This window comes from Canis lupus, chromosome 21, assembly GCF_003254725.2.
Source record: "Canis lupus dingo isolate Sandy chromosome 21, ASM325472v2, whole genome shotgun sequence".
In the NCBI taxonomy this organism is placed as follows: Eukaryota; Metazoa; Chordata; class Mammalia; order Carnivora; family Canidae; genus Canis; species Canis lupus.
The window spans coordinates 24,530,734-24,549,383 of NC_064263.1; the positions used below are offsets into that span (position 1 = coordinate 24,530,734).

The 18,650-nt window shown below is 45.7% G+C and overlaps 1 protein-coding gene across 5 annotated transcripts; it reads right to left on the reverse strand.

The window, feature by feature from the left end:
- Nucleotides 1-771: 771 nt before the first annotated feature.
- DNAJB13 (DnaJ heat shock protein family (Hsp40) member B13) lies at nucleotides 772-13,147 on the reverse strand. Of its 5 annotated transcripts, none has more exons than XM_025459041.3 (8): nucleotides 12,990-13,147; nucleotides 8,784-8,887; nucleotides 7,693-7,854; nucleotides 5,217-5,374; nucleotides 3,861-3,974; nucleotides 2,623-2,736; nucleotides 1,663-1,739; nucleotides 772-1,080 (listed from the first exon to the last, which is right to left on the reverse strand). In XM_025459041.3, exons 1-8 carry the CDS (start codon nucleotides 13,055-13,057, stop codon nucleotides 927-929), a joined length of 951 nt encoding a protein of 316 aa, XP_025314826.1. In that variant the 5' UTR covers nucleotides 13,058-13,147; the 3' UTR covers nucleotides 772-926. The 5 variants fall into 5 exon arrangements, with proteins under 5 accessions (XP_025314826.1, XP_048954851.1, XP_048954850.1 ...); XM_049098894.1 differs by having other exon boundaries at nucleotides 7,638-7,914; nucleotides 12,990-13,009; XM_049098893.1 differs by having other exon boundaries at nucleotides 7,638-7,914; nucleotides 12,891-13,009.
- Between the last annotated feature and the right edge of the window lie 5,503 nt (nucleotides 13,148-18,650).

Sequence of the window (18,650 nt, forward strand, 5' to 3'; positions counted from 1 at the left end):
ACCTATTCTCATAAGCTTGGACCTATCCTAACCCAAACCTAACTCAGAAGATAAGAGTTGGTACAGAAGAGCTGCATGCCACACTTGCTGACCAATGGAAGGCAGGTCGGTGAGGCAGGTGCCCCCCACACAGACCCATGTGGGCCTGGCAGCCATATCAGCAGCAATCCTAGAACCCTGAGATCTGAGTTCACCAAGCACATCCACACCGATGACAGTCCTCACAAGCAGCCTTTCAGGGAGGTTATGAGTGGTAATATCCAGGGGGTCAGTGGCAGGGCAGAGAGTAGACCCATCCTGCCTAGAGGCAGCCCAGGACCCCCTGCAGAGATGAGAATTGAGGTTGGTCAATTGAGAATTGACCAAAGCCATTTCCAACACTGTCCTTTATGTGGAATCTAAGCAGGGTGAGTCTGGGAAGTGGCCTTCAAGGTTCTGGTGACACCTTTGCCCTGTGTGACCTTGACAAGTGTTTTCTTCTCCATGTTTCCTGTCTACAGTATGACCACATCCCAATCTAGAGACTGCCCCTGCTAAAGATTTTGTGTCCTGAGAAGTCAGAGCAGAGTGGGGACCCACAGAGGCCACACAATTTTGTCCCACTCTGTCAAGGGGAGAGCATACAGGCCTGAACCATCAGGGACCTGGCCATACTCACAAACCTGGACAGGGACCCAGGTTCTAGGTTCCCTGGGCCCTGCCCTTCCCTCTGCTCCAAAAGAAGGGATATATGAAGCTCCTTTCCCTCCAGTCTCCTGAGTGCAGCTGGAGGATAGGAAATAAATCTTTATTGTGTCAGTTTAAAAGTCCCATGCCATCCCATCCTCACATTTGTGCAGTGGGCTGGCTCCCCTGCACATCCTGAGGCAGGAATGAGATAAGGCTCAGCTAGCCTTCTCCCCAGCTCCAGCCCCCAGCCACCAGAGTTATGTCAGCAATGCCTGGCGCAGCATCTGCTTCTTCTGGGGTGTGAGGCGGGTAGGGAACTGGATGTCGAAGAAAATGAAGAGATCCCCCTTCTTCGTGGGGTCCTCAGGTAGTGGCATCCCCTCACCTGGCACCTTCTTGAAATACTTGGGACTGAGACAGAGGATGAAAGAAGGGAAATTAGAGGCCCCCCCAAACAGCACTTTGACAGATCCTATGCTGCCCCTGCTCGTATAACCTCAGGCATGGGGCAATTGTACTGCTTCCACCAGGTGTTTCTTTTCAGCCAGAACAGGATGGGCAAGGAGGAGGGGGAGTGGCTTGTTCAGACAGCCTGCCCCCTGAAAACCTATTTACACTGAATCTCTAAGAGGGTTTCAGGAATAGAGGTTCCACCTCTGTTGGGGTGGGGGGTGCTCAACTGCTGATTCAAGCTTCCCATGCAGAGGGCCTTTCCTGTAAAGGACTTAAGGGATACAACTCAGAACACTAATGAAAGGTTCAGAAGGCAACCAAGATTGCCCAACATGGGGGGGGCCTCTGGGCTCTGTAGTGGCCTTGTGCCAGTTAGAAAAATGCACTCCATTTACCAGGTGAATGCAGCTTGGCCAGAACTGGGGCTGGATTTGTCCTGTCTGGTGAAAACTGAATTGCACTAGGCTGACCAGTGTAGCACTACCCTCTAAGGCCCAGGCCAGCCCTTCTGCCAACTAGGGCCCAAACAGATGCACTCACTGGACAATGTCATTGATGGGGATATTGAGCAGACGATCATCTAGTGTCTTTACTTCCACGGTGCAGCAGGTTAGAGCCTAGGGGACATCAGGACCAAAGGTGGGATTAGGGGAGATTGCCATGGCCATTCTGTTTAGAAGGCACTTTTATGAACTTATTCAGTGCCAGGTCCTGAGCCCCGCCTCGAGGAGACAAAAGAATGTTCAAGGTCTCACAGGAGAGCGAGCCAAGCAACTACCTGCCCTCAGGAGCTCACAGTCTGGTAAGTAAGATTGATGATGACATATGTTATGATCGAGGGAAGTAAAGGGGTCTGCAGGAGCCAAGGAGAGCCCCCCAAACCATTTTGGAGTGGGACAAGAGGGCTACACAGTGGTGGTAGCAGGTCATAAGGGTGAGAAGGAGCTTGCCAGTTAGACAAGGTGGATATACAGCATTCCAAGCAGAGGGCCTAGCACAAACGTGGAGGTGTGGAAAATGCACCCAATCGACAGGAGCTCCAAGGGGCACACTGGTTGGAGTGCAGGGGATAGATCAGCGGGAGCAGAGTGTGGAGGGCCTTGAATGCCACCTGAGATGCTTAAACAGGCATGTGGCACAGTCAGATGAGTGCAAGGAAGAGCCTAGAGGAGATGGGAAAGGAGGTAGGATGGCCACCAAAGGGCCTGCTGGGCAGATCCAGGTGCTCAGACCCGGACTGTGGGGACCAACAGAAGTAGACCATGGCAGAATTGACCCAGTGACTGCCTGTAGGTGGGCTGGGGGAAGGAAGGCAAAATCTAGGCTGGTGCTACTCCTTGCTTGGATTATGAGGACACAGAGGTCTCTGAAGACAGCTACAAAGACTCTGTGTGCACTCATCTCATTCTGAAGGCCTACACCATGCAGTGGGGTAAGTGCAGAGTGAGGCCTGCTTGCTCGTTCTCATCTGCCCACCTCTACTCCACTTTGCCCACTTACCTTGCCCAAGGGAATGGGGTTCACAAAAAGGAGGTTGTCGTTCTCCCTGCGAAAGCGAGGGTGTAACTTCTCCTTTACGATGAAGATGATGTCGGCTGGGATAATATTGGGGCCCTGGGCAGAAGAGTCCAAGGGTTGACAAGTGCTAATTGGCTGTGTGCCATTGGCCAAGTTCCTGCCTCTACTGGTCTTCATGTTTTCATCCGAACAATGAAAAGATTAAACCAGGTTTTCTGGAAAGACCTTTACAGTTTGGTTCCATAGCCTCTTCTCTGAGAAGCCTACTCTGATGAATCCAGCCCTCCCACTACTTCTCCTCTATGGAGCATGCCCAAAAGGATTCACTCAGCTGGAGGGGAGCAGAGGCTTCCTCAAGTAGTGGGCCAAACACTGAGCTGCAAGTTTTGAAGACAACTTCCTGCAAGCCTCTGTCTGACCAAGCTTTATTAAGTCACCAAAACTCTTCTGAGGTCTCTTCTGGGCACTTGGGGATGGAGTCAAACTGGTCCCTCCCCACAAGAACTCCCTTGTCCAGTGGGGGTGGGGACAGACACACACAGTCCTCAGGATGCTCAGGCTGGTGGTAAAGGGAGCCGAAGAGGCACTGACCCAGGTGGGGAGGTCAGGGGAGGCTGCCCAGAGCTGGGAGCATGAGAGCTGGGTCCTGAAGGGAGTGTTTTGGAAGTAGATGATTTACAGGTGAGAAAGGGAGCAGAAGTATGGGCTGAGGAATTATTCTCTGTTGGCTCTGAAAACACCATCACTCTGCCTTTTCTCAGACTTAAGGATTCAGTATGCCTCCAACAATAATTTTATATTTTTATTTGAAAAAGTGATTATCACTAAGATATTAAATAGTATTAAAATTATTAGCTAATAAGTACTTTCTGAATAGCTCTTATAGCTGGGCTTTATTTAGGAAGCACCAAAGAGAATCAGGAAGAGCTCCTGTGCTCTTTGCCCTGGGCAAATCCCTACCCTCTCTGGGCCTCAGTTTCCTATTCTGCAAAATGGGGAAAAGCCTTGGGCTATCCACTCACAGAGGAATTGTGAGGCTCTGTTCCTTGTAAAAGACTTTGGGGGTCATCTTACCCACTCTGCAGACTGGGCTCCCAACCAAACTAGGCCTCACAGGGGCAGCAAAATACGTCACCTCCTTCCCCGTCAGTCTTCCCAGCCATGAGCAAGCCCAGGTGACTGATACTAGGACTGGCCCTAGTCACTTCCCTCCTTCTTACCTGGTCCCCTTCCTTCTCAAAGGTGATCCGTGTGCCCTGCCTCCAACCAGGTTTCACATCAATGGTAAGAATCTTGTCCTTGATAGTAGAGGAGTACCCATCCTCATTCAGCACCTGCAGCCAGATGGCAGGGGGGAGGTTTGCTTGGGATTTCCCAGCTGGCCTTTTCACATGAGAAGGATGTTATGGGGGGTTCTATGGTCAGGTTCATTCTTCCAGCAACAGAGAAAACCTTCCCTGAGCCATTCCCACTCTCACCTCATTCACTGGAACCAAGAATTTATTATCCCAGGATGACAGGTATGTCATGGGGCTGGGGCCTGTTATGCCAAGCAGTTACCATGAGTTGATCAAGCCCTCAACTCCAGCCCTAGAAACCACATGGCCCTCGCCACTAACAAATGCATAATGAACACATACCCAGGTCTTCTCTCCCAACCCAGAGGCTCTGGCCCTGAGGGTACGGCTGGTCTCTTAATCATGAAGGGAGAAAGACCACAGAGGTCAGTATATCTGAGCATTGCCTATTATGTCATCCATCCATTCCCCAATCACATGCCCAGATGGGTGCCATCTGTGGAAAGCATGGCCATAGTTGGCCATAGTTGGCATCTCTTCTTCTGGGCAAAGGTGTTAGGAGGGCTTGTTCATGTGCTTTACTAGTAGGGCTGGGCCACAGGACAGGGCCAACCCAAGGACTCTACCCTAGAGCACTGAAGGTCTTCAATCAGACCCCTTGGGGACTGTCCCCCAGCCCACCCTCCATGCCCATACTGTTTCTTCTTACTCATGGGGCGTACACACTGATGAAGCTCTGGGGATATGGTCTGGTAATGCGCAGAGGGCAGAATTCACAAGAGACTCCTCCCATTCAGAGCCTACCTTCCCACAGGGATGGGGCTCAACTGAAAAGGAAAAGACCCTGTTCCCATTAGGAACACTGGAGAGGAGATTCCTACACTAGGAAAGAATTGGGCTAATACCCTCAATTGTCCCAACTTCAGATTCTAGAATTCTGGGATGCCTGGGTGGCTCAGGAGTTGAGCATCTGCCTTTGGCTCAGGGTGTGATCCTGGGATCGAGGCCCGCATCAAGCTCCCCTTGGGGAGCCTGCTTCTCCCTCTGCATATGTCTCTGCCTGTCTCTGTGTCTCTCATGAATAAGTAAATAAAATCTTTAAAAATATATTTAAAAAAAGTTTCTAAAATTCTATTATCCTAGGTCTCCAAATCTGAGATTTTATGATTCCATCAGAGACCATATCTGAAGTCTCCGGTGAGGACAGGGAGGAGGTTGCTTGTAAGATTGGGGAAGGGCTAGGTAGTAGCTCCCAGTAGGAGCAAGCCAAGTACTTACCCTTCGGGAGATCTTAATTTTCTTGGTGCAACCAAAGAATAAGTCTTCCAGGGATAGGTAGAGGTCTCGTTCAATTGGGGGGTCCTGTTTTTTGACTCCTCGGCCCCGGAGCCCCCCAAAGTTCAAATCTATCTCACTTTCTTCTGCATCAAAAAACTCTGCAGGAGGTGAGGAGAGGAGAGGAGTAAGAGAGATTGTTTCCAGGGACTTGGACGCATAGACACCTCCACGCACATACCTCTTCAGTCCCCAAGTGTAATACCCAGCATCCCATTCCTGCCTTGCAGACTCAGACTGTTAGGCCAGGCCAAAAAGTTGTCCTCAATTGCAGATCTAATGATTATCATTCCTTGCCACTTCCCACTGCGTCATCCCCTAGTTTGGATATTCCCGCACTTTCTGACTCCCTCCCCAATAAACTTGAGGAAGTACCCCGCAGGGCTGGCTGTCTCAGTGCCCTCTGGTGGTAGCTTCTGGTATGTCAGAAATGACTCCAGCTGTTAGCTTGCAGCAGGGAGGGTCCATTCTAGGTCCCTTCCCCAGGCTCCATTCTCCCTCACTATCCAACCCAGCCCAAGACCACTAGAGACCCCAGACTCAAGTTTCTATGAAGTCAGCAGCTGATAAACGGCTGGGGCAGAGGTGGTTCTTAACAAATTTGAGAGTTTACCAAGCTCTTTTTTTCCTTTTTTTCCCTGCCTAGCTCTCCCTCCTGTAACCCCTCTTGCTGTCCTACCCTTCCATCCCAGTGCAAAGAGCCCTTGTCTCTTCAAGGGCTATGTAGTTGTTCAGTTTCAGTTTTCCTGTCTGTGGGATGGAGTAATAATGCCTGATCCACTGTCTACCATTAGGATTCAATAACAAGATGATGAAGAAGAGCTAAAACTTGCGGAGAGCTTACTCTGCATCAGGGGCTGGTCTCAGCTCTTCATACTATTATCTCATTGGCCAGAGAGGCCAAAGAAAATATTCACAGTCCCACAGTCCATCTGAACCCAGGACAATTTGAACCTGTACCCTGAACCACTGCTTATTGCTATATGTGAAGCCCTTTGTAAATTCTGTAGAGTCAAGGGTTGCTATCATAATTAAGATTTTTTATACTCTATCTTTTATGGTCAGTGCCATGAATGAACTTCACAGGCTAGAATGGTACGACTTGAGGTTAGGGAGAACAAGGCAGCAGCACCATACTGTGCCCCACTATGATGTGATAACTAATCAAGAGGCCTGTGAATTACCTAGTCCCTTCTTGTGTCACTGAATTTATTTGTTCACCCAGCAGGGTGATGTACCAGGTAGACACTCCAATATCCAGGTTATATAGGAAAGCCTAGTCTCTTGGCCCTGCAGGGAGATGGGACACAGAATCCCTAGGGTGAAGCACTGTGGCAGTATAGCTTCTGAGCACTGCCTGAGGGGCCCAAACCTTGAAAGTAATGCCTCTTATAAGCTTGGTTTGGCTCCTCAGAGCTGCCTCTTTTCCTTGTACCTGTCCTTGGAAGAGACAGATCCATTGTATGATATCTTTCAGTCTGCAAAGCCCATGTTCATAATGGCTTTATAAAGTGCATTATCTCATTTGATAATGACGTGTGAGGAATGGACTATTATAGCCATTTAACAGTAAGGAAGTTGAGGTTTCAGAGCAGTGAAGAGACTTGCCCAGAATCACACAACTCATAAGTGGCAGTGCATGGATTTGAAACAGGCCTGACTCCAAGTCCCCTGCTTTGTCCAGTCACACATGGGGTTCATAAACTTAGCTTCTTCTGGCAGACAGGAGAAGGCAATGCATGGTGGGAGGGGTCTCTGAGGTAGACAGGCAGTCAACTATAACTCGCTTTTCATTAACATGGAGAAGAGAGAACTTTTGAAATGCTGAAAGGCTATAAGACAGCCTGGGGAATGGGCTGCAGGGGAACAGGCAGTGAAACATAGACTCTAATTTGCATACCTGGAGACAGGAAGACAGGTCTGAAGGGTAATTGTCCTTGCAAGATGACCCTGAGCCTCAGAAATCAGCTCTTTGTCTGTTTGTCTGGGACCTGGGATCATCCACCCATCCATCCATATACTCATCTAACATATCTTGTATAGTGAAATATGATGCAGCTATTAAAATGAATGAAGTAGATCTGTATATAATATGGTATATAATAAGATAATCTCCAAGATATACTCAGTGAAAAAGATCAGTGTGTACAAGTCTTTTTTCCTTAATTAAAGGCTTATATGTAAAGATTAATACATGCTTATAAATGCATAGATAATTTCTGGAAGGATAGATAAACTATTAAGGAAGTGGCTGCTTCTGGAGAAGGAATAAAGGCTAGAATTTATTTCTTCTTTAATAAAAATTTTTTTACCATACATTATATCTATTTCTTAAACAAAACAAAAGGATTTAAAGAAAAGCACCTTTTATAGCTCTGTCCTTTCCCAGTAAGGCAAACGGGTAGGCTGGGCCTCTTACCACCAAAGGGGTTGTCTCCTCCGAAGAACTCATGGAAAACCTTTTCAGGGTTGCCGTGGAAGACGTAACCAGTTGTCCAAGGGGTCTGGGATCCATATTCCAAAGGAATTCCGCCCTTGAGGCCCTCTTCTCCAAACTTGTCATAGATGCCTCTCTTCACAGCTGTGGATATGTGTCACCTTGAGGAGGGGGCCGGCCTTGGCAACTAAGATAGCTGCTGGGCTGGGAAGCAGGGAGATACACGGTAGAGAAAAGGGTAAAAGCAACCTTATTTCTAAATTGCCTGTTATCTGGCATTCTTGGAGGGAGACCCTAAAAGTTAGGGGTTTAATTTCATTGTGGGTGCATCTATGTATGATTCTATAGTCAGGAGGGGAGCCAGGAAAGGTGGAGACCTGCTGGGGGCCATGAAGTGGGAGAGGACTGGAGGAAGGATCTAGAGATTACCAGTCAGGCTGCTGTCCTGGAATTTGGCTAACCTCATCATCATTGCTACTGTTTTATCTGGGGCAAATAGAATCCTAGCACCTTGAAATTCTAGAATCCAAGAATTCTAGAGCTGCCAATCCTAGAGCTTTGAAATCCAGGTCCTGCCCAACTGAGACTGTTTGATCAGATCACCTTAATCAGGGGCTCTCCATGCCATGTCAACCTTCACTTGTGACTACAGAGAGAAGCAGTTCTGCATGCTATTTTCTTTCTTTCTTTCTTTTTTTTTTTCTTTCTTTCTTTCTTTCTTTCTTTCTTTCTTTCTTTCTTTTTTTAAGATTTTATTTATTTGTGAGAGAGAGAGAGAGAGAAAGAGAGAGAGAGAGACTTAGGCAGAAGGAGAAGCAGGCTCCATGCAGGGAGCCCGATGTGGGACTCGATCCCGGGACTCCAGGATCACACCCTGAGCCGGAAGGCAGATGCTTAACCGCTGAGCCACCCAGGCATCCCCAAGCTATTTTCTTTCCAAGTTTGTTCAGACTCTAGGCAGGGAAGAAGAATGCTTACTCTCTGTTGGGCCCCCTCAGAAAGTCCAATACCCAGAGACCTAAGGAATGATATCAAAATAGAGGTGAGCAGCAGAAATGCATGGGGTCACTCACGGTCACTCAGCACATCGTAGGCCTCTGCTATTTGCCTGAATGTCTCTGCTGAGGAAGGCTCACCGGACTTGAGAGGGTGGTTCTTAAGGGCCAGTTTCCGGTACCTAGAGGAGGGAAGATTCACATAAGTCATACACGGGCCTGAGGTGCAGATCATGGTTCAGAGCTGGCTCTGCTGTCTACTGCTTTGATGTTCTCAGCTATAAAATCAGGGCTGTAGTGGCCAAGGTGGTATATGGCTCATATGGCCTGAAAGAGAACCCAGTGGGTGAAAAGTGTAGCTGCCTGCCCTGGGTGTTCATGCTGAGTCTACCCTTTCTCACATTGCTCCAGCCAGTGCCTAAGCGTGGTGGGGATGTTAGTGCTGGTGCATTCCTGTAGGACACAGGACCCCTCCAACATGTGACCTCTGCCTCAGGACTCCTACTGAATGACCCAGCTGTGATTTTTCTCCAGACCACTCCACACACAGCCCTCCCCATCCAGCTGTTTCTTCCTGCTCTGGGGTCTGAAGTCACTCTCTGCACACTGCTGGTCCCCCTTCACCCTCACACGTATTTCCCCCAGTACATTTCTTGCAAATCTAATCCTAATATCTGAACTGACACACAGGCTTCTTGGGAAGACTAGGTAAAATAAGATATCAAAGGGCCAGGTACAGAGAGGCACTCAGCACATGTCAGGCCCTTTTACCTGTCTCCCACTTCTGTGCTCATTCCTTTCTCGGCTTCTTATCTGCCCAATCCCACCACTCAGTGAGGCGATGCCTACAGCTTCTGAAAATCTGTATCATCAGTGTTCCAGGAGCAAAGAGCTGTCAGGAAGTGGGTGATTTGTGGATGGTTTAATAAGGGGCCACTCACTAAAGTGTGGGAATTAGGGAGGATAACCACAGGGGACAATGCTGTAGCCCGAGGCCAGGAGCCCTGAGGCATCCTGACCACCCGAGCCTATAGGAGTGAGTGGAGGGAGAAGTTAACAAAATCCCACAGGAGTGTATGTGGATGGGCCCTTGGCAGGAGCTGTCATCTTCAGTTAAGGAATATAGCCAACCTGAAGAGCCTTCATAGGAAGGGAGCTGGGAATAAATATCCCAGTCCTACTCTCCTCCCTCCCAACCACCTGCCTTGGGCTGTCTTTAGGGGAATGCATTAGGAAGTCTGAAGGCCAGGGCATCTATCGATGCAGTTCAGATGGCCCAGCTTCCAGTGCAGAAAGCAGGGTTACAGAAAGGTAGGGAATGGGTCTGGAGGAGCCAAAGGAGGGCATCAGTGCAGGCCCCTGAACAGCTTAGTACAAATCTGACCCTGTGTACCCTCTGCTGGGTCAGAGTGCAGCTCCTCTGCCCTGCTCACGCCTTCTATGCTAGTGACCCCTTCTGCTCCTTTTCTTCTCACTCCACATACCGTCTGTGCACAGGCTCATCTATCCCAAGGCTTTGAGTACCACTCACTCGCTGACCACTCCCAAATCTCTGAAACTAGGACACTGAGCTCCAGACTTCTGTATCCAGCTGCCATCTTGGTATCTCCTCTCCAATATCCCACAGGCCCCACAAACTCAACGAGCCCAAAACCAAACACATTTTCATTCTCTAATATACTTTGTATACCTTCATTGACTTCAAGACAATTGTCATGACCTCCTTGAGGCTTTGAAACCAGCCCTTCTCAGTTACAAAGGTCAAAATCAGTTATGGAGAGAACAAGTAAAAGTAAGTAGGTTTGAGAAGAGTTCCATTTTCATATAAATTTGAGTGGTTGTAATATTTGCCCTGCAGTGCCACCACTCTGTTTCCCTGAGTGGGCAAGATGGAGTGGAGTCACAGCTTGGATGCAGCAGCCTAGACCGAATGAGAGATACTGAGAAGGTAAATAGCTGGGCAATTAGGAATCATCACAGTGCTTTTCTTTATTTTATACATTCAGCATTTGAGGTGGGGCATCAAAATCTAGGTGCTCTCGTATGGGACTCATCTCTTAAAGTTGTTATAAGAGAGAAGGGGGAAAATGGGGCAGTCTGGGTGGCTCAGCCGTTTAGCGCCGCTTCGCCCCAGGTGTGATCCTGGAGACCTGGGATCGAGTCCCATGGCCTGCTTCTCCCTCTGCCTGTGTCTCTGCCTCTCTCTCTCCCTGTGTCTCTTATGAATAAATAAATAAAATCTTTAAAAAAAAGAGAGAGAGAGAAGGGTTAAGAACTATTGTATGAAATACATGTGGTTCTTTTAATCACTCTTTATATGACATGATTTTTTGCTACAAATGATTGCTGGGCATTTCATGTTCTTTATCTCATATAATTCCATGTCAAGGGCAGCGGTTTAGCGCCACCTGCAGCCCAGGGCGTGATCCTGGAGATCAGGGATCGAGTCCCACGTCAGGCTCCCTGCATGGAGCCTGCTTCTCCCTCTGCCTGTGTCTCTGCCTCTCTCTCTCTCTCTCTCTCTGTGTCTCTATGAATAAATGAATAAAATATTTTTTTAAAATTCCATGTCAATACCACAACAACCCTTATAATTAATTATTATTTTTCTTAAAGAATTTATTTATTTGAGGGAGAGAGAGAGATTGCGCAAGACAGCACAAGCAGAAGGGATGGCAGGAGAGGGGGAAACAGGGAGCAATCCCAGGACCCTGGGATCATGACCTGAGCCAACCCACTGAACCAACCAGGTGCCCCAAACCTTATAATTATTATTTTAGAGATGGGAAAGCAGAGGCTCAGAGTGGTTAATTTGTCCATGTCACACAGCTAGCAGGTAGGAGAAACTAGATTCAGGCCTGGGTGTTTCCAGCGTTTAAGCTGGGCATGTATTTCTGCATTCCAACTCCTGTGACCTCTCCCTAAATGGCTTCCACTGGCCAAGGAGATGCTCTGAGCAGTGGGTGACATCACACAATATCCTGAATTGTTCTGTAATTGTCTCATGAGTTTGTGTCTTTTTTCTCCAGCTACACTGTAGATTCTCTCCCCTTACCCCACATAAATGCCCTACAGGACCTGACTCACAGTAGGCATGGTGTCTGGATACTGGTTCTGCCATTTACTAGGCACATGGCCTTGGGATAACAGTACCTACTTCTCAGAGTTGTGAGGATTAAATGAAATAATGATGGAAGGTTCTCAGAACAGTATCTGCACATTCAAAAACTGTATCACTACCCAACTTAATTAACTATATTATCCCAGATTCCTCCCTTTTTCTTTACCCTTCAATGACCCAATTAATAGCTAAATCCATTCTCTCTCCTCTCTCCAGCCCAGTATCCTTTTTCAAGCTTCATCTTCTGCCTTGGTTATCATGACAGACTCTGAAAGAGTCTGTCTCCTAAAATAAGTTTCCATAGCATTCTGTTCTTCCCTTTCTGTAACACTCATCACACTTATGACTTATTCAACATCTGTATTCACCACCAAAATTAAGCTGCGTATCTGATTCATGATTATATCTCCAGCTGCTACCACTGCACCTAACCATAGGGTAGGCACTCAATAAATATTCATCAAAAAACTTTTTTTTTTTTTTGAGAGAGAGAGAGAGAGCACACGTGAGAGCAAGCACAGGGAGTGGGGGTGGGAGGGTGGGGGGATGGTGCAGAGGTAGTGGGAAGGAACCGAGGGAAAGTGAGAATCCCAAGCAGTCTCAATGTGGAGCCCAAAGCAGGGATCAATCTCACAACCCCGAGATCATGACCCAAGTCGAAATCAAGTCAGATGCTTAACCAACTGAGCCATCCAGGTGCCCCCCAAAACCACATTTTTTTCATAAAAATGTGCTGACTCCTGTCCTTGACTTTCTTGGAAATGGACCACAAAGTCCCCATGACCTGATGAAAGTATTGAGAAATGCAGTTCAACATCAAAAACTCATTATAATTGCCAGAATAAAATCTGAAACACATCCATCTGGCCAGGTCACTTTCCTGTTCCTTTGGTTCTCCATAATCAGGATAAAGTTCAAATGTCTCCTTTGTTCGATTTTTATTCCTAGGAAAACCAGCATATCCAGGAGGGGAGACAGAGTAGAGGGGATAAAGGATGATGGATTGAGAACTCTGACCTAGTCCAAACCCAGGCTATAAATATGCAAGAAAAAACAAGGTTTACCTTGCCTGCCTTAAGCTGTGCAAGAAAGCTCAGTTTGGAAGAGATAAAGGTGGGGCTTTCTCCACACACCCCGAAAGCCTCACTCCAACCCCAACTTACGCCTTCTTGATCTCGGCATCCTCTGAATTTCGAGTGATCTGGAGCACGGAGTAATAATCCTGGCCCATGGCTGGTTGGCACTCAGTCCTTGGGTAATCCTGACACCAGCAGGGCTGTTAGTCTGCATTCTTTGGTTGCTCTGACAACCGCACAGGGGCCCTCTGGGAGTGGTAGTCCTTCCTGCCTAAGCAAACCTCCTGCTCAGTTTTGCTTCACAGAAAAGCCAATAGAAGAATTGGAAGAACAGGGGCTGATTCTGTGAACCTGATAAAGGTCACTCAACTCAGAATTTTTTTTTTTTTTTTTTTTTTTTAGATTTTATTTATTCATGAGAGACAGAGAGAGAGAGAGAGAGAGGCAAAGACATAGGCAGAGGGAGAAGCAGGCTCCATGCAGGGAGCCTGATGTGAGACTCAATCCCAAGACTCCAGGATCACGATCTGAGCCAAAAGCAGATGCTTAATCACTCAGCCACCCAGGTGTTCCTCAACTCAGAATTTTAAAGGAAAGTAGCTTTTTTCTTTTTTTTTTAGATTTTATTTATTTATTCATGAGAGACACACAGAGAGAGGCAGAGACATAAGCAGACACAGAAGCAGGCTCCTGATGTGAGACTCGATCCCAAGACCCTGGGATCATGACCTGAGCCAAAGGCAGATGCTCAACCACTGAGCCACCCAGGTACCCCAGGAAAGTAGCAATTAGTTTTATTTTTTTTATTTTTTTAAAGATTTTATTTATTTATTCATGAGAGATACAGAGAGAGAGAGAGAGGCAGAGACACAGGCAGAGGGAGAAGCAGGCTCCATGCAAGGAGCCCAATGTGGGCCTCGATCCCGGGTCTCCAGAATCACACCCTGGGCTGCAGGCGGCGCTAAACCGCTGCACCACCAGGGCTGCCCAGCAATTAGTTTTAATGAAAAGTTATCAGAACAGGGGCGCCTGGGTGGGGCAGTCAGTTGAAGGTCCAACTCCTGGTTTTGGCTCAGGTCATGATCTCAAGGTTGTGACAGGGAACCCTGCTGGAGCTCCAGGTTCAGTGCGAAGTCAGAGTGGGCTTGAGACTCTTTCTCCTTCTCGCTCTGCCCCTCCACCTCCTCCAACACTTTTTCTCTCTCATAAATAAGTAAAATCTTTTTTTTAAAAAAAAGTTTCAGAACAAATGTATTTAGTTGATTTTTTAAAAATAGGTTTTACATTGTAGAATAATTTTAGATTTTCAGAAAAGTTAGGAACACAGTTCAAAATTCCCATATAAAAAAAATTCCCATATACCCCATACCTAGTTTCCTGTATGATTTTTTTCTGTATTTTTTTAAGTTTCCTGTATTATGATGGCTTACATGAATACGATATATTTGTCACAATAATATTGATACACCAGGGTTTTTTTGAATGCTCAATTTAGTGACATATTTTTAATTTTAATTCCAGTATAGTTAACATATTAACATGTTAACATACAGTGTTAAATTACTTTCAAGTGTACGATACAGTGATTCAACAATTCCATGCATCACCCAGGGCTCAGCACCGAGCACTTCTTAATCCCCATCGCCTGTTTCACCCATCCCCCCACCCACCTCCCCTCTGGTGACCATCAGTTTGTTCTCTATAGTTAAGAGTCTGTTTCTTGGTTTTCCTCTCATTTCTCCCCCTTCCCACTCCCCCACCATGTTCGTTTGTTTTGTTTCTTAAATTCCACCTATGAGTGAAATCACACTGTATTTATCTTTCTCTGATTGGCTTATTTTGCTTAGCATAAAACTCTCTAGTTCCATCTATGCTGTTGCAAATGGCAGGATTTTCTTCTTTTCTGTGGCCGAACAATATTCCCTTGCCCAAACACACTTCTTTATTCATTCGTGTACCAATGGACACTTGAGCTGTTTCCATAACTTGGCTATTGTAAATAACGCTGCTATAAACACAGGAAGAGATAAAAGTGGGGCTTTCTTGACAGGGATGAATTAGTGTTTTTGTATTTTTGGGGTACTCAACAGTGCAATTACTGGGTCATAAGGTAGTTCTATTTTTAACTTCTTGAGTAATCTCCATGCTGTTTTTCACAGTTGCTGCACCAGTTGGCACTCCCACTAACAGTTTACAGTGTTTCTTTTTCTCCACATCATTGCCAACACCAGTGATGTTGACTTTTTTCTGCTGAAGTTGTGTTTGTCAGGTTTCTCTCCACTGACCACAAATTACTTTTGTTTCCTCCTTTCTGGATTGTACCTCTTGGAAGGAAGCCATTTTGTGGCCTGCCCTTGAAGAGTGGGGAATTCTGCTCTCCTTAGAGGGGAGAATTCTGCCCTTCTCCCTCCCTAGAGGGCAGAAGCACCGTTTTCCACATCTCACATCCATTAAGTCACCAAGCTCAGTCCATTTTACAAACTCCTAGGTACCTCACAAGCCCCTCCTCTGCTCTTCCTCCTCAGAGCCATGGTCCTGCTTTGCCTTTCACCTTTCAGCGAAGCCACTCTAACTTCCTCACTGTGCTGCCTACCTTGTCTCTACCCTGCCAAGACTATACTCCACGTTGCTCAAAATTAATCCAAACTGCTTACCCTGGCACACAGCCAATCATTGATCTGCTCCCGCTCTATCTACCCTAATCTCTCACCCCAGGGTACAACAACCCCCCTTGCTCCTTGCTTGTCAGAATGCTTAAGAATGAAGAACATGCTTATAATTGCCCCAGCTAACCACTGTCTCACATTCACCTCTGCGGCTACCTCTCCTCAGACCCGCCAAACCACACACACCACTGACTCTGGCTTCGACCAAGCTAACTCATTATTTTGTTTTTCTTATGAATAAGTTTGTATGCACAAAAGAGCATCAGCATTAGAACATTCCTTATTGAAGGCATGTTGCCCCTGTGTGCCCCTCTCTACCTGTTTAGTATTCTCTTGCTTTTATTGTTTCATTGCTATGCATATCCTGTCATATACCTGTAAATATTTAACAACCAGCTTACCAGAAGGAAAAAAAATAGCCCTGATTTGTAGCATTTGCCAAGTTCTCTCAAGCTGTTAGAACCAGCTTCAGCACACCACTGCATATATTCCCAACATTTATCTTTTCATGTTTTTGAACTTTAAATAAATGGAATCATTTATGCAAATGGTATGTATTTGTGTGATTTATTTACACAGAGGCTGTATAGCATTCTCTGTTGATGCTGAACATTTGGGTATATGCATCAATTTTGCAAGGTAATGTCAGTTTTCTGATGTGGTTATTCTAATTTACACTGGCAAAATAGCAATGTCTGAGAGCTCCTTTTTGTTTCACATCCTCACCAATTCTTGATGTCGTTTTAAATTTTCTTTTAAAGCTCATGTGTGTGTGTGTGTATATATATATATATATATCTATATATATCTCACACATATATATCACATGTGATATATATATATATATGATATATACATGAGCGTGTATATATCTTATTTTAACTATGCTCCATGCCCAATGTGGGGCTTAAACTCACAACCCTGAGATCAAGAGTTGCATGCTGTACCCACTGAACCAGCCAGGCACCCCTGATGTCAATTTTTTAAATGTCTGCCAAGACAGATGTGAATTGCATCTCGTTGTAGATTTGATTTGCATTTTTTTAATTGAGCATCTTTTCATGTTTATTGCCCATTTGTTTTTTATCATGAAATGCCTATTTGTGTCTTTTGCCCATTTTACTATTGGGCTCTTTTTTTTTAATAATAAATTTATTTTTTATTGGTGTTCAATTTGCCAACATAGAGAATAACACCCAGTGCTCATCCTGTCAAGTGCCCCCCTCAGTGCCTGCCACCCAGTCACCCCCACCCCCCACCCTCCTCCCCTTCCACTACCCCTAGTTTGTTTCCCAGAGTTAGGAGTCTTCCATGTTCTGTCTCCCTTTCTGATATTTCCTACCCATTTCTTCTCCCTTCCCTTCTATTCCCTTTCACTATTATTTATATTCCCCAAATGAATGAGACCATATAATGTTTGTCCTTCTCCGATTGACTTACTTCACTCAGCATAATACCCTCCAGTTCCATCCACGTTGAAGCAACTGGTGGGTATTTGTCATTTCTAATGGCTGAGTAATATTCCATTGTATACATAAACCACATCTTTTTTTTTTTAAGATTTTATTTATTTATTCATAGAGACACAGCTAGAGAGAGAGAGGCAGAGACACAGGCAGAGGGAGAAGCAGGCTCCATGCAGGGAGCCTGATATGGGACTCGGTCCCGAGTCTCCAGGATCACACCCTGGGCTGCAGGCGGCGCTAAACCGCTGCGCCACCGGGGCTGCCCAACCACATCTTCTTTATCCATTCATCTTTTGATGGACACTGAGGCTCCTTCCACAGTTTGGCTATTGTGGACATTGCTGCTAGAAACATCGGGGTGCAGGTGTCCTGGCGTTTCACTGCATCTGTGTCTTTGGAGTAAATCCCCAACAGTGCAATTGCTGGGTTGTAGGGCAGGTCTATTTTTAACTCTTTGAGGAACCTCCACACAGTTTTCTAGAGTGGCTGCACCAGTTCACATTCCCACCAACAGTGCAAGAGGGTTCCCTTTTCTCCACATCCTCTCCAACATTTGAGGTTTCCTGCCTTGTTAATTTTCCCCATTCTCACTGGTGTGAGGTGGGATCTCATTGTGGTTTTGATTTGTATTTCCCTGATGGCAAGTGATGCGGAGCATTTTCTCATGTGCGTGTTGGCCATGTCTATGTCTTCCTCTGTGAGATTTCTGTTCATGTCTTTTGCCCATTTCATGATTGGATTGTTTGTTTCTTTGGTGTTGAGTTTAATAAGTTCTTTATAGATCTTGGAAACTAGCCCTTTATCTGATACGTCATTTGCAAGTATCTTCTCCCATTCTGTAGGTTGTCTTTTAGTTTTGTTGACTGTATCCTTTGCTGTGCAAAAGCTTCTTATCTTGATGAAGTCCCAATAGTTCATTTTTGCTTTTGTTTCTTTTGCCTTCGTGGATGTATCTTGCAAGAAGTTACTGTGGCCGAGTTCAAAAAGGGTGTTGCCTGTGTTCTCCTCTAGGATTTTGATGGAATCTTGTCTCACATTTAGATCTTTCATCCATTTTGAGTTTATCTTTGTGTATGGTGCAAGAGAGTGGTCTAGTTACATTCTTCTGCATGTGGATGTCCCTATTGGGCTCTTTTTGTTGTTGTTGACTCTTCATGTTTTATGTTTCTTTGTTGAAAATATATAAAATACAAACCCTTTCACTTCAGAGCTTGTGTTTTAACCTTTTTTTTTTTTTAATGGGGTAGAACTTACCAATCTTTTTCTTTTTGGTTATACTTTTTGTGTCTAGTTTAAGAAATACTCTCTGTGGAGGGTAATAAAGATTTTCACCTATATTTTCTTCTAAGTCCATTTCACTCTTAAACCTTTAATCCACCTAGAATTGTTTTTGTATATGGTACAAGGTAATATCATTTTCTTCTTTTTGATATCCTATTGTCCCAGAACCAATATTTTTTTCAGAGTAAACAATGATGTCGTTTTATTTAAAATGTTTACTCCAAGAAATATATATATATATAAAATAAGCCAATTACAGCACTAAACCAGGCACCTTCAACCAAATCACAACCTCTTCTGTTTTCTCCCCTTTGCCCTGAACCCTTCTTTCAGAG